The sequence below is a fragment of the Callospermophilus lateralis genome, chromosome 2 (genome assembly GCF_048772815.1).
Source record: "Callospermophilus lateralis isolate mCalLat2 chromosome 2, mCalLat2.hap1, whole genome shotgun sequence".
Classification (NCBI taxonomy): domain Eukaryota; kingdom Metazoa; phylum Chordata; class Mammalia; order Rodentia; family Sciuridae; genus Callospermophilus; species Callospermophilus lateralis.
The window spans coordinates 22,386,989-22,401,784 of NC_135306.1; the positions used below are offsets into that span (position 1 = coordinate 22,386,989).

At 35.8% G+C, this 14,796-nt stretch overlaps 1 protein-coding gene across 2 annotated transcripts in view; it reads left to right on the forward strand.

Moving 5' to 3' along the window:
- Window positions 1-14,796, forward strand: part of Lpar1 (lysophosphatidic acid receptor 1) — a 143,517-nt gene that overhangs the window by 71,183 nt on the left and 57,538 nt on the right. For both annotated transcript variants that reach the window (XM_076843190.2, XM_076843189.2), the window contains exon 3: window positions 13,067-13,814. In XM_076843190.2, the coding sequence (XP_076699305.1) occupies window positions 13,067-13,814 (748 nt within the window). The remainder of the gene's footprint in view (window positions 1-13,066; window positions 13,815-14,796) is intronic.

A 14,796-nucleotide genomic window follows, 5' to 3' on the forward strand; every position in this document is an offset into this window, starting at 1 on the left:
GGCCTTTCAATGTAAGTATCTCTTTCAGCTTTATTTTTTTAAATAAAAAATAAAGTAATGGAATTAAAATAATGTGTACTGTGCTCACAAATTTAAATGACAAAACATCTGCTCAGTGTTTTGTATAGTATCAACCCCTTTAATAGATACCAGGTATGCTAGTTCTTTCCATTTTCCTACTGATTATTCTGAGAGTTCTTTACAGAGAGAAAGTGGTTCCTGCTACATATGGTCTGTGTATATAATGTTCATATGTGTTATGCCAGAAGATCCATCAAAGGATAAACACTCTACAGAAAACTCCAATATATTGCCAGGAATAAGTGCATATGGAGATAAACATTGAGATTTCTGACTTACTCCATCTTGAACCATGTTTCTATTAGGAATTAGATTTGTTCTCATATTGCCATTTAAATTCATTTATGCCCCTTCTTTGTTTATAAACTCAGATAAAGTTAGAGAGGATATCTTCCTTTGGAATCTGAGAGCACATTTAAATTTTCTTTTCATAAGATAAAATGTACAGGATAACCTAGGGTAAACCACAATGATAGCTTTCTTGTTTGTAGATTTTTCTTTCTAATACACTTTTTAATTGGCTTAATATTTAATGATTAATAGAATTACACCTCAAAGTGTGTGGTATTTTCCTTCTTACTGCTCATAGTTGTGTTTTTGTCTGTTCTTCTTTTCACACTCCTAAGTTCACCAGCTACTTTTATTTGAACTTTTCTTGCAGATTTGCCATGAATAAACATAAAGGTGGGACAATGGCTTGCTATTTTTACCATAATCCTAAGAGTCCAGTGGTGTAGCTCAGTAATAGAGTGCTTGCTCAGCATGAGAGATGCCCTGGGTCAGATCCCTAGCACTGCCTGCGCCCGACCCCCCAAAAAATACACACACATAAATAATAAATAAAAATAAAAAATTCAAGATCTGTAACTTGCTGTAATAAAACTGTCATGGGAAAAAAAGAAAACAAAACCTCAGCCTATATTTGCTGTGTGTTGGTACTGCCTTTTGCTAATTGTATAAGATCACTTAAGCACTGTCCTTAGTTAAACCTTCCCTTTTCATAAATGATTGTTCAAGCAGGCTCAGGCTGGATAGAAGTGAAAGTGTGTTGATATATACTGCTTAGCATTAGAAAAGGCTGTGGCAATAAAGCAACTTTCAAAGATTTAGACAACTTTTAGCAAAAGATCAAATCCTGCAGAAAGAGGAGTAGGATGTGGTTGTTGTTGAACTAGGTGGCTTCCTGATTTCAAAGTCAGAATGTCCAGCAGGTGATTTCAAAACATATTTTACTTAAGTGAACCTCCACTAGCCAGCACAGGGAGATTTTGGAGTCTTAGTTCAGGCTTGGGAGGAAGATTGGATTCAGGTATGAGCCTAACTCTGAGGGCTGTGCATACTCTAGAACTCTACTTAGCATTATCTTACTTGTGGTTGATTAAGTTACAGAACAACCTGGCAAAATAATGGAGGGCAGGACCCAGCAAGAATTCCAGTCAATGGCCCCCAGTGGCTCAGGTAATAGTTCAGGGTTTACCTTTTGCAGACATGCTGGGTTGTGTAGAGATGACATGGATAGGTGTAAATTCCACCTCTGTGAGACATGTCCTTGCAGAGAGACTCAGTTGCTGCTCAGCCCATTGTCTCTTTCAAGAGTAGCTTGGAACACTAGGACCATCAAACCTGTACATGGGCCAGGTACTGTTGCGCACACCTGTAATCCCAGAGGCTTGGGAGGCTGAGACAGGAGGATCACAAGTTCAAAGCCAGTCTCAGAAACTTGGCAAGGTCCTAAGCAACTTAGTGACACCCTGTCTCAAAATAAAAAATTTAAAAAGGGCTGTAGATATGACTCAGTGGTTGGGCATCCCTGGTATAAAAACAAAAACAAAAACAAAACCTTGTACATGGGAAGTCAATCCTGTGGCAGTGGAGAAAGAAAAGGCAGAAAAAATAAGGTGGCAAATGATAGGGAACATAAAATATGAAGATTATAGTCATCTGTCACACCATTATATTTTACTGTTTCAACTGATGCTTTAGGAATATACATTTAAGCAGAATTCTTATATGTACTTTTTGCCTGAATTTTTTTAAAAGGTTTGGACAAAGAGGAGGCTAATTCTATTTTAAATATTACATGCTGCTTTTTTTATTGCATATTTTATGGTTTTCTCTAACCTAACCACAGAAAAAGAAAGTATGGTTTATAGAGACACACAATGTTGTAATAAAAGAGCACAATAAGGTAATGTAGTAGAAGATGTTAAACACTGAAAAGAAGTATATAACCCTGTCTTTTAAAATCAAAATGGAACAAATTGATAAAGAAATATACATTCTGTTATTAGCCTGTACACAGAATGGACTAGTGGGAAATAATGTTGCATTTTTCTCACAGGACAAACTGCAAAATCATTTTGATCTTTTAATTCAAGAGTGAATGCACTTTAGAGATGATATTTGGTTTATGAAGGTTTAAGTCCTTTGGGTTTTGATTTAAAATTTTCAAAAGGACACATGTCACAGTAATAGAGTGACAGATCCTCCATCTTAAAAGAGGGTAACATTTTTCCCTTCATTTTAGAGGAATTTTACATCTCTCTCCTTCCTTCCCCTCTTTTTTAATGGCTCAGACTGAATTAGATTTTTTTAAAAATAAAATACATTAAACACAATGAAACATGTAGAATTATAATACCATAATGTATTCATTACCCAGCTTTTATTTTGATTTAACTTCTTCATAATTTTTTGGACTTTAGTAAATAAAACAAATGAATAATTACAAAGTTGAAGTGTCTGATACTCCTTTCCAACTCTGTTTACCACCCCTTTGTCTAGAAAACTTAATATCTATCATTCTTTCCACATTTGATTGTAGATATATAACTATGTGAGAAAAATATAAAATATTTATTGTAGATCTCTGCAAATTTTTCCCAGTCATAAGGATAGTATACTGCAGGTATACTTGTGAAATTGCTTTAGTCACTAGTATGTATTATACCCACTTTGCTTAACTGCCTTTTGGTAAATAAAATTCTTATTGTTCTCTTTAGGCACATATGTGGTTATTCCCTAGCCAGGGTTAGAATTTTCAAGCTAGAGTATGAACATGTCCAGTTTTAGTGGTTTCACCAAACTATTTTTCAAAGCTATTGTACTGTTGTACTTTCACCAGCACTGTATGATTGTCCTTGCCAACTCTTAATTTTTTCAGAGTTGTTAACTTCTGCCAACCCCAAGGAAATAAACTGGATCTCACTGTAGTTTGTATTTAACTTTCTGTGATGCCCTGTCCTTTCCTCTTTTTCCCCCTTATTTTACTGGCCTAACAAAACCACTAGTGCATGTAAAAGCACTTGAGTTAACTTTGTTTTGTTTTTGTTTTAAAAGGGAATGTTTCCATGAAATTTGACAGTTTACTATATGTGTTTGGTAGCCACCTTTTTTTTTAAGGAAATTAATTCTCTTCTAAGTCTAAATTGCCAAACTATCATGAAAGTCATTTGAAAAATTATGTTAAAAGTTACAGCCAGCCATAGTGGTACACGCCTGTAATCCCAATGGCTTGGGAGGCTTGAGGCAAGAGCCAGCTTTAGCAATGGCAAGGTGCTAAACAACTCAATGAAACCTTATCTCTAAACAAAATATACACACAAAAAATAGGTCTGGAGAATATAACTTGGTGGTTGAATGCCCCTGAGTTCAATTCCTGGTACCCCACATCCCAAAAAAGTTATAAAACATGTTTTCCATGTATTATGACAAATGACTTTCTTCTTCTCCTTAAATTTTTTGAAATGGTTAATTATATTAGCAGATTTTTAAATGCTAAATCATCTTTGGATTCTGGAATAAACTCTACTTAACATATACAAACCCTATGGTTATCTACATATCTATAGGTTATCTACATATCTACATCTATACACATTGCTGGATTCAATTTGCTTGCATTTTATTTAGGAGCTGTCATTTACATTCTTAAATAAGATTGGTGATTTTCTCTCTCTCTCTCTCTCTCTCTCTCTCTCTCTCTCTCCCCCCCCCCCCTCTCGTAACATGGTTATGTTGGTTTCTTACAGAGGTAACCAAATAAGCTTACAGAGACATTTAGGATGGGAGTGGAGGCATTGGAGTGAAAGCAGATTAAGGGAAGAGAATACCTTTAGACTTTAAGCCAAGTGTGCACATTCACCTATTAAGGAGTATGAATGGAAAGTATAACTCTTGAACCTGCAGTAGTGGAAAAGGGGGACCACAATCTGTTCAACTCAGTTTGGGTTCATTCATTATCTGACACTCCTGGGACCTGCTCTGATTCTTCTGCGTATGCTCATGGTTTCCCTCCTATGCTGTTATTCTTTTGGAATGATGAGTTCATGATCAGTGAGTCTAACTTGAGAGAATCCTGCATGGCTACACTGTGAGGGCTAGGCACATAGACGAGGAAGGGTTATAGGAATATCATGAATTCAGGACCATGGTTTGTATTAATTTCTCCTCTTGTTGAGATCTCAGAATTGAGTCTAATTTTCCATACCAAGCTTTTGTGATTTATATGTTTGAGGTCATGATTTCTTAAGAGACTCTTTTTATTTTACTTATTTTCTAATTTGGAGGCTAAATTAAAACTGACCTGCTTCCTTTTCTCTGAAATGCAAAAGGGTAGATTATTGATTTTTCCTGGTATATCCTTCTCTTGATGTGGAGATCTTTAAGAGCTCTAGCTTTATGGGTGGATATCACTTCTAATTCATTGCCTCAGTCAAGGCCAAGGGTTTCTGTTTCCTAGTAGTGTTTAAAATCTTGTCCCCAGAGTCTTTGATAATCTGCTGCCAGGGCAGCCTATCACATGGTTTGCAGTTTTCTTTTAGCTCAGTGATGTATCTAAAAGTCTATTTTTTATATTGTATCGAGCACATTGTAGGGTTTTTAGTGATTTTTACTAAATCACTGTGGGGAAACACAGAATTCTCTGGAAATTTGGAAAGTGTGATGATGATGATGACCACCTGTTCTTAGCCTGGTGAACAAAGGCTATGACAGAGAAAAAGCACTTTCATTGACCTACAATTGCTATGTTTTCCATAGTTCCTTTATGCATATTTATATGTTATATTGAGGTACTTTGTTTCTTTATAAGTGGTACCTGATGTTCTTTTTCAGATAAGCTTTTTAAAATTTGCATATTCTTCAGCAATTGTAAGGAGTCTAGGTTTAATAACTTTTGGAGTTTATCAGTATTGTTTTGTGGCCTCTCTTCTACTTTTAGTGGGAAATCATAATTTTTTGTTTGCTCGTTTCTAACTGGAGACTCTTAAGAAGATGAGAAATATTTTTCTTATCCATAAATTTAATGGTATTTGAATAAATTCTGTAATACTTTTCTAATCTTTATAGGGGGAGGAAGTATATCAAGGTCTGATTATTTTGCATTTAAGAACTGGAATTGAAAAGGTCTTAGAGAGCCTTTATGGAGATTGAGAACTCAGAAGAGTTATGGAACTTGATGAAGACCAAGTTAACTGGTGGGCATCAAAATCAGGAAGAGACCTGGTTAGCAGAGGCCATATATCAGGTCCTCACCCATGTCATTGTTATGCTTTATCAGAAGAGGGAACAGTGTTGGCCTGATTTATACCTTGTATCTGTTTCTTTCTCCAGGATAGATTAAAGCCTCTCTTTTAAGAAGAGTATGTCAGTAAAGTACATATTTATATTCTTACCTGAATACTTACTAACTCACATAGGTATAATTACTAGTCTGTGAATTTATGCAAGATGTTCCCTTTTCCTCTTGGTTAATGAATATGTCATTGTCTTGCAGGAGATTAGAAAGTGCATCAGATGAACTGAGAGTGGCTCTACTACAGTCAGGTGTATCAGTTTTGGTGTCCATGCCTATACTTGGTGTTCTGTGAATGCTTGTGAATGTGTGAATGAATAAATGAAGTGCACAATGAGGATGAATAGCCTGTGTGCCCCTTCAGAATTTAGGTTTGGCAGAATTGTTATGACTTCCCTCACAGATAGGATGAGGTAGACTTCTTAGATTTGGAACTCTCTTCTCTGTAGAGCAGCCCTTGAGCCCTGCCCCCAGTCATCCTGAGATGTAGTGATTAGAGGACGAACAGGGCTCCATTGTGGATTTTTGCCATGGAAGACAATTTAATTTTCTATATTATCTATATTTTTGTTTCTTGGGCAGGGCAAAATTTGATAACTTCTTATAGCAGAAATTTCTAACTGTAGTAAGTTCAATTTTAGAGTAAACTTTAAAAAAAATATTTACTGTGTTTTATCTGAATATATTTTTGTTTTCCCCTAATTTTTTTTATAATAAACATTGCTTTTATAAAGAGAAAAAGAAAATCATTTCTAATCTTTTAACTTTTAAAAATTTTTCTTTTTTAGTTATACATGACAGTAGATTGTATTTTGACATATCCTACCATTTCTAATCTTAACTAGATAAACGATACAAATTTGCCATTTTACACATTGTTCATCCTTTCTCCCTTTTGCATTCTGTTTTTCTCCAGTAATATGAAAAGTCACCCTACTTTATTATTTAATTTGGTGGGTTTTGAATCAGCATATTTTAAATTTATTTTGAAAATTGTCAGTTTAATATGTTTTGCTTGTTTACCCAGTAATAAGAGAAATTTACATATATTTACATTCTGCTCCCTGAGTTCAAGATCTTATTAGTATCTTTAGTGAATTTTTTTGGTCTCAGATTATTATTAGTATTTTTATAGGTATAACTTCTTTTAAGGATTATTGTGGATATCTGTTTTATAGTCATGTGAAAACAGTCATATGCCTTGTAGGTTTCCATGCTTGCTGCCAGTGTTTTTGCTCTATTGCACATGTGCTTTTGTTGTTTTGGTTTTTTCTTTACTTTTCTCATGACTTATTTTTATGGGTATTTTCCTTAGGAGGTAAACACATATGATGTTATTTTCTGCACTCTGCATGTCTGGTACTGTTCTTTTTGTCCTCATGTGAAAACATCAGGGTAGATGAATGTGGGGCCTTCTGGATCTCAGACATTTTCTCCATAGAGTAGAGAATTTGATTGTGTGGGTCCTGTCCTTAGGAATTCTATATCAAAAGCTTATAGTTGTTCTGTTCTCTCTCTTACATATGTGATTCAGTTGTATTCTATTTAATTGTTTCTCTATACTCCTAACATTTTTTTTACCCTGAGATTCCAAGATCATATCAAGCTATATTTTAATTGTTTTTATTTAACTTTGTTTTGTAATTTATATAAACTTAAACCAGGAAGCTGAAGTCTTTTTCCTTAAGCAATAACTTCTCTTTATTTGGAGCTGTGTTTCTTCAGTTCTGCCTTAGTCTTTCTTGGATTCCCAGTAGGGACTCAAGTTTTTCCTATGTATACATCTTTTCCTTTTGTTCTTGTCATCTCTGACCTTCTTTTCTGAGTGCTAGGTGAATTTATTAAGTCTTCTATCTGCCATTTCCATTTTCTGGAATTTTTATATGTTATTGCCTGTGTTGCTGTTTTTTTTTTTTTTTAAAGAGAGAGAGAGAGAGAGGGAGAGAGAGAGAGAGAGAATTTTAATATTTATCTTCTAGTTATCGGCGGATACAACATCTTTGTTTGTATGTGGTGCTGAGGATCGAACCCGACCGCACGCATGCCAGGCGAGCGCGCTACCACTTGAGCCACATCCCGAGTCCCCTGTGTTGCTGTTTTTAATTCAGAAATTGTTTTTCAGTTTGTTCATGTAGGCACAATGATGACTTTCAAAGATATTCATTACTTAATCCTCAGAACCTCTGAGTAACCTACCTTACATGGCCAAGGGGACTTTTCACATGTGATTCTGTCAAGAGTTTTGAGAAGGGGAGATCAGCCTGGATTATCCAAGTGGGATTAGTGTAATCACAGTGTTCCTTAAGAATGGAAGAGCAAGGCAGCAGAGTCCACGCAAGATTGATGCGCTGAGAGAAAGACTTGACTGGAATTACTGGCTTCTGATGGTAGAAGGGGCCATAAACCAAGGAATGAGGGCAGTCCATAGACATAAGAAAAGAGTCTTCTGTAGAGCCCCTGGAAAGGAACATAGCCTTTCCAGCACCCTGGTTTGATTCTACTTTTTACTTCTGATGTCCAGAACTATAAGAATAAATTTGTATGTTCCGCTGCTAAGTGTATAGCATTTTATTATAGTGGCAATATGAAAGTAATTCAATCTCCATGTAGTTTTTACTGGGATTTTTGTTATCTCAATAATGTCTAATTTTATTTTTAATTCTAGTACCCTAAGAAAACACATTAAGAACACAAATCATAAATATTCTATAGTTTAATCTTTCTTTTTTCCCCTCTCTTCTTCCATAAGTCTGCTATAGTGGGAGGTGCTGGGTATCGAACCCAGGTACATGTGCATCTGAGGCAAGCATTCTACTGATTAGCTATATCCCCAGACAAGATTTTAATTCCTAGTACATTTTTCTGTTCCTTGAATATTCAGTTGGTAATTTTCATGAAATGCAGAGTTCTTACCCAGAATCCTCTTTGTATAGAATTTTAAATCTAAAATAGACTTTATATATCACTTAGTCTGTTTTCCTCATTTCACAGAAGATAAAACTGAGTTTCAAAAAATAATATTTTATCACTTAATATAGTCTAGTATTTATGGTGTCAGGACTCAGTTTCTTTCTTTCTTACTTTTTTCTTGTACCAGGGATTGAAGGGGTGATTAACCACTGAACCACATCCCCAGCCCTTTTTTTATATTTTATCTGGAAGTAGGGTCTCATTGAGTTACTCAGGGCCTTGATAAGTTGTTGAGGCTGGCTTTGAACTTGTGATCCTCCTGCCACAGCCTCCCAAGCCTCTGGGATTGCAGGCATGCACCGCCGTACCCATCTCAGTACCCAGTTTATGAGAGAACAAGAATGTGTAGAACTGAATCACATGTTGTCTGCTGATTTAGAACCTGAAATCCCATTGGGGAAGTCTTAAATATTAGTTTTAAATATCTTAGCATATTATGTCTCAAAATGATATATTTTTTAACTTTTTACTTCATTATCCTTAACTGTATAAGTTTAAATAAATAGAAAAAAAACCCCATAGTTTTTATGTTTGGAAAAGGTTAAGAAATTGCACATATCCCTTCTCGATTTAGTAATTGGTTTTCAGAAATTGGAATACTGTGAAAATCACATCAGCTTGATATTTGACTTAAAAAAACTCTTTTTCCAGAGAAAGTACATGCTTACAGGGGCTAATAGAAAAAAACAGTTGTACATTTATATTTATACTTTCCGTATATTCTTTGAAGAAAGAAAACTTGGAAATTATGAACATTTTTGTAGTTGTATTTAATGTATTAATGTAGCTAACATTTCTTTAGCATCAAATCCATCTGACAGTTGCTATTATAAAACAATGAAACAGTATTTGTATATTTAACCTTCACTTGAATAGGATTTCTAACCCAGTGGAGGAGGATCAACTGAGAAATAAGTGGAATATAAATTAGAAAATATTTGGCTATAAAGGAGAAACAAAATCAAAACTCAAAGGAGAACCTGAGATTGTGGGGGACCTTTGTTTTTTAAGAGAAGGCACAGCTTTAATCTGGAATGTTCTTAGGAAAGAGTAGTAATGGAGGGAGGAAAAAGGGAAGAAAAGGAGAGGGATGATAATGGGAAAGAAACTGAAGACAAAAAAGAAAGGAAGTAATTGATAGAACAGGCTCTTGAAATGGTAGGAAGCAATGAGATTAGAGCACGTGGGTGGCAAAAGGCACATGTTCTCTATTGTCCCAGAAAAGGGGTGAAAGAGTTGTGTATTAAATGGGTAATTTTTTTTTGTGGAGGGGAAGTGTTCCAATCTGAGGGTTTCAATTTACCTCTGGAAACTGTTGATGAAAAGAGGGAGAGGGACTCAAAAGTTTGAGAATATTAGGTAGTTTAGTGATTGTGCAGAATATAATAGAGTAATAATTAGGGGGAAACCATATTGTCACATGGCATAGATTATCAGTTGAGGAGAGACGTGGTAAACTTGTGCTAGCATCAACCTTTAAATGTGTGAATTTTCTCCAGGCTCTCTCAGAAGCCCTAGTACCTGTGGAAGTTACAACAAACTTGGATTTGTCCAAGACTGGTGTTATTCAAATATATTGTTTTGGAAGCACAGTGCAACAAAGAAGTTATAAAACCCTCTGTTCCCTTTTCTAATAGTTCCAAAATTCATGAAGCTCTAAAATTAAAGCTTTATTGTCACGAGCCATCCATGGGTTGCATGTGGGTCACCATGCATGGAAGCCTAGTGGATAGAAATATCTGGTGTCTCTGGGATGACCAGTGGACATTTTCTCTGGTCAAATGCCCAGAGACAGTGTGAATTTCTATCCCGCTCTGCCTTGGCCCACACAGCACCTGAGATAGGTGTGACCTGCCAAGATGTCAATCAACCTGCTGACTGCAAGACATCATGAAGTAGGACTTCACCCTTGAAACCTTATTCCCGCCTTTGATTTACCCCCTTAAATAAACCACCAGAGCCATCTTTTCTTTGTCTAATTCTAGCACCCATGTGGACTAGATCTATCAGGGGCTTTGCTTTTGTAAATATATTTCTGAATATTTGTGTTTTGTTATTCATTAATTATTTGAGACTTTAAGTTTTAGTTTTAACCGCCCAATGAGACATTGGTCATCACCCCCATTAGTTTATGATAACTCATTTGGTAGCAAAACTCTGAAATAATTTACCTGAGGCTATTTGTAGCCTTCACTTATCAAATTTAATATATATTCATATGTTTTGCCTCACAAATCAATATGTGTGATTATGGATTGCTGCCTCAGCCTCTACTGGGGATGCTATACATGAAGTATACACATATAACTGTTCTTAAAACCAGAAAAATTCTGAATTGTGAAAGATATCTGGCCCCAATTTCTTCAGGAAGGGACTGTGTTCCTGTGTTAGCAATAAAGAAGTTGAAATGAATTATTGGAATTTAAGCTGGACAAGAGAAAAGGAGAAGGTGGGAAGGGTATTTCATTGGGAAAAGTATATGGGTCAAGGAAATAGATAATTTCAGAGAATCAAGGTTCTTCTGGGTATGGTGATGCACACCTGTAATCCCAGTGGCTCAGGAGGCTGAGACAGGAGGATTGTAAGTTCAAAGCTAGCCTCAGCAACTTAGGGAGGCCCTAAGCAACTTACTGATATCTGCCTCAAAATAAAAAATAAAAAGGCCTGGGGATGTGACTCAGTGGTTGAGCACCCCTGGGTTCAATCCCTAGTACCAAAACAAAAACAAAACAAACAAACAAAAAACCTAAGTACTGGAGTTCTAGTGAGATAATTTGAAGAATAGGAAATCATAATGAGCAATTAGAATGTCACAAGTATTTTCAAAGGGAGTCAGTTCTGGGTGGTTGCAGGGTATGACCATCGCTGTGGGCAGCTGAGTGTAATAGAAGAAAAGGTCATTAGAGATGAGGTCAAGAAAATGAAAGGCAAGAAAATTAGATTTTGATATTTTTGTCAAAATTTGTCATTAGAATAATGACAAGCTATAGGGTAAATGGGAACACTATAAGCCAAGCTCTCTGATATCTAATGGATGAGACACTGTGAAAGGTACATGAGATACTATGAGGAGCAAAACAATGTCCTCACTTTGCCCCTGGAGCATGACCTCTTTAATGAATGGAAAAATAAAGAGGTCAATAATTATACAGCATGTTATGTATAATGGTAGAATGTTATGTATAATGGTATTAAAGTCTAGATGAGGAAAGAGACTTTATGTGTCTGGACATGTCCAAAGACTAGCCACTTGGATGTTTTGAAATTTTCCATGTTTTGTAAACATGAAATGCATAGCCTATGGTATTCAGTAGAATATTTTATCAAAATAGTAGTTAAAACTGTCATATTTGCTAGGTAATTTACTAGAAGCAAAGCAAAAAAAAGGTAGAATATGCAGTATCTTCAAGAAATATTTTTTATATTCAGAAGTCTCAGACAAACTTAAGGTTTCAGGCAGAATGATTTTTTTCTAGGAGATGTAATTTTCTGGTTTCTTCTCTGTTACTTTTTGTTTTCTAATTTTCAGTTTTATTGACTACCCTTATTATTCTATTTTAGACTATCTCAATCCCCTCTGGATTCAAGTGAGAGTATAAATAATAAGCAAATATATTCTGATCACTGATGCTGAAAAATAAGTTAACATGTTGTAAAGTTTTGTCACTCCACATTTGAAAAGATATACTTCATCTAATCTAAATATATTCTACTTCTTGTAGAGTAGTGTCAAATATCAACTGCTCCTTGGAGGTTACATTAGGTCCTCCAAAAAGAAGAAGTTCTCTAGTATCATAGGTTGGTTGATGAATGCTATTCTGGGGCTGAGGAGTCTTGGGGGTAAGCTGTGCTGACCACAGGAATGTTGAGCAGCAAATGCTGGCTTTGGCCAGAGAACCTTTGATGCATAGTGACCTCTTTGAAATGTTGGAACTGATGGTGCTTGTGGGAACCTGCATTACCAAATGTCCATCACAGATTGAACATACTATGTGAGAATAGAAATGTAGAATAATAGGGCAATGATACCCTATATATAAACCACCTCTGTTTACAGATTCCCTAAATAACAGTTGAAAATAGATTTTACTATGGCAAATAGTTCAATTGCAATGTTCTGCAAAAATTTTGTCTGTCTCGTGTATTTTAAGCAAGATTTCTGGGCCATGTGGCTTTTCTAGTAGACTTCAATGACATGCAACCACCAAGCAGAGACCTTGTCATTTATTTAACTCCAACTGTCTTTAATCTTGAGGACTGTGAGAAACCTTAGGGTATGAGTATAATCACAGGATGTTATGCAGGATCAGATTTTCAAATTCTTTGCTTTTGTTTTCTGCTGCATGTACCAGAGCAGTCTCATGTTATCTGTACATCTTTAAATTTGGATCTGTGGTTTCTTTTTTCTCTTTTCATCATCTTTCCTCCTTTCTCTTTTAGTTCACAGCCATGAATCAACCACAGTGCTTCTACAATGAGTCTATCGCCTTCTTCTATAACCGGAGTGGAAAGTATCTTGCCACAGAATGGAACACGGTCAGCAAGCTGGTGATGGGACTTGGGATCACAGTTTGTATCTTCATCATGTTGGCCAACCTACTGGTCATGGTGGCAATATACGTCAACCGTCGCTTCCATTTTCCTATTTATTACTTAATGGCTAATTTGGCTGCTGCAGACTTCTTTGCTGGGTTGGCCTACTTCTATCTAATGTTCAACACAGGCCCCAATACTCGGAGACTGACCGTTAGCACATGGCTCCTCCGTCAGGGCCTCATTGACACCAGCCTGACAGCATCTGTAGCCAACTTACTGGCTATTGCAATCGAGAGGCACATTACGGTTTTCCGCATGCAGCTCCATACACGGATGAGCAATCGGCGGGTGGTGGTGGTCATTGTGGTCATCTGGACTATGGCCATTGTTATGGGTGCTATACCCAGTGTGGGCTGGAACTGCATCTGTGATATTGATAATTGTTCCAACATGGCACCCCTCTACAGTGACTCTTACTTAGTCTTCTGGGCCATTTTCAATTTGGTGACCTTTGTAGTAATGGTGGTTCTCTATGCTCACATCTTTGGCTACGTTCGCCAGAGGACTATGAGAATGTCTCGGCACAGTTCTGGACCCCGTCGGAATCGGGACACTATGATGAGTCTTCTGAAGACTGTGGTCATTGTGCTCGGTAAGTTTTGTCTTGACTATAGCTTCCTTTATGGATATTCAATGTCTTAATATAAACCACATTAGATTATAATAGCAGTAAATAACAATGTGAATATTCACCTGGTGCATGTGCAGGAATTATGAGGGGATGAGGTTAGCTCTATATCAAATGTCTGTGGCAAAATCAGCTTACCAGTATTTCTGTAGTTACAGAATTATCTAAAGTTCCATGTCAGTGCTATAGGATAAATGATGATGATAGGAAAGATGTCACTGAAGAGTTTGGTTATCTAGTATTGAAAGCACCACAATATGTAACCCATCAGATTTATTTAGCTTTTGAAGGATTTCTTAGAACCTAAATTATGGAACTTTGCCTCACAGTCTCTGTATTACATATTTTTAGATAGAATGCTTTATGTAGTGTGAATGGCTTTCATATATAGTTATTTTTATTAGTCTATTTTAACTAAGTTGTTATTTATATTCTATGATAATTATTACCTTATAGGCAAGTTTATCAAGGTTTCATATAGAGTTAATGAACAAAGATTGGAATTAATGACATGATGTGACAGTCACCCTCATGAACATTTTATGTTTTTAAAATTTATCTCTTTGTAGTAATGGATGTTAATTCATATATCTTGTTTGAAAGCCAATATTTTATTCTTTTTGTAGACTCAAATAACTTTTTGCCTTTAAATTTAAAGTATTAGTTTTCCTAGATGAAAAAGTCATGGTGATTATCAGGGATGTATGTTTTCATACACTTACCTTCTCAGAAAAGAATTGAAGAATATCTAGTAAGTTCTAGGCTCTGGCTGGCCTATGTTATTATTCCCTCCTAAAGGACAGACACAAAACATTTCTTTTGCAGCTTTGAGTGCCCATTTTGAAAGTTAACTTAATGAGAATTTGTTTAAATTAAATTATATATTCTCCATGGACTATATTCAGATTAATGTTTGATCATATTTTTAAAATATTTTTTAAAAACT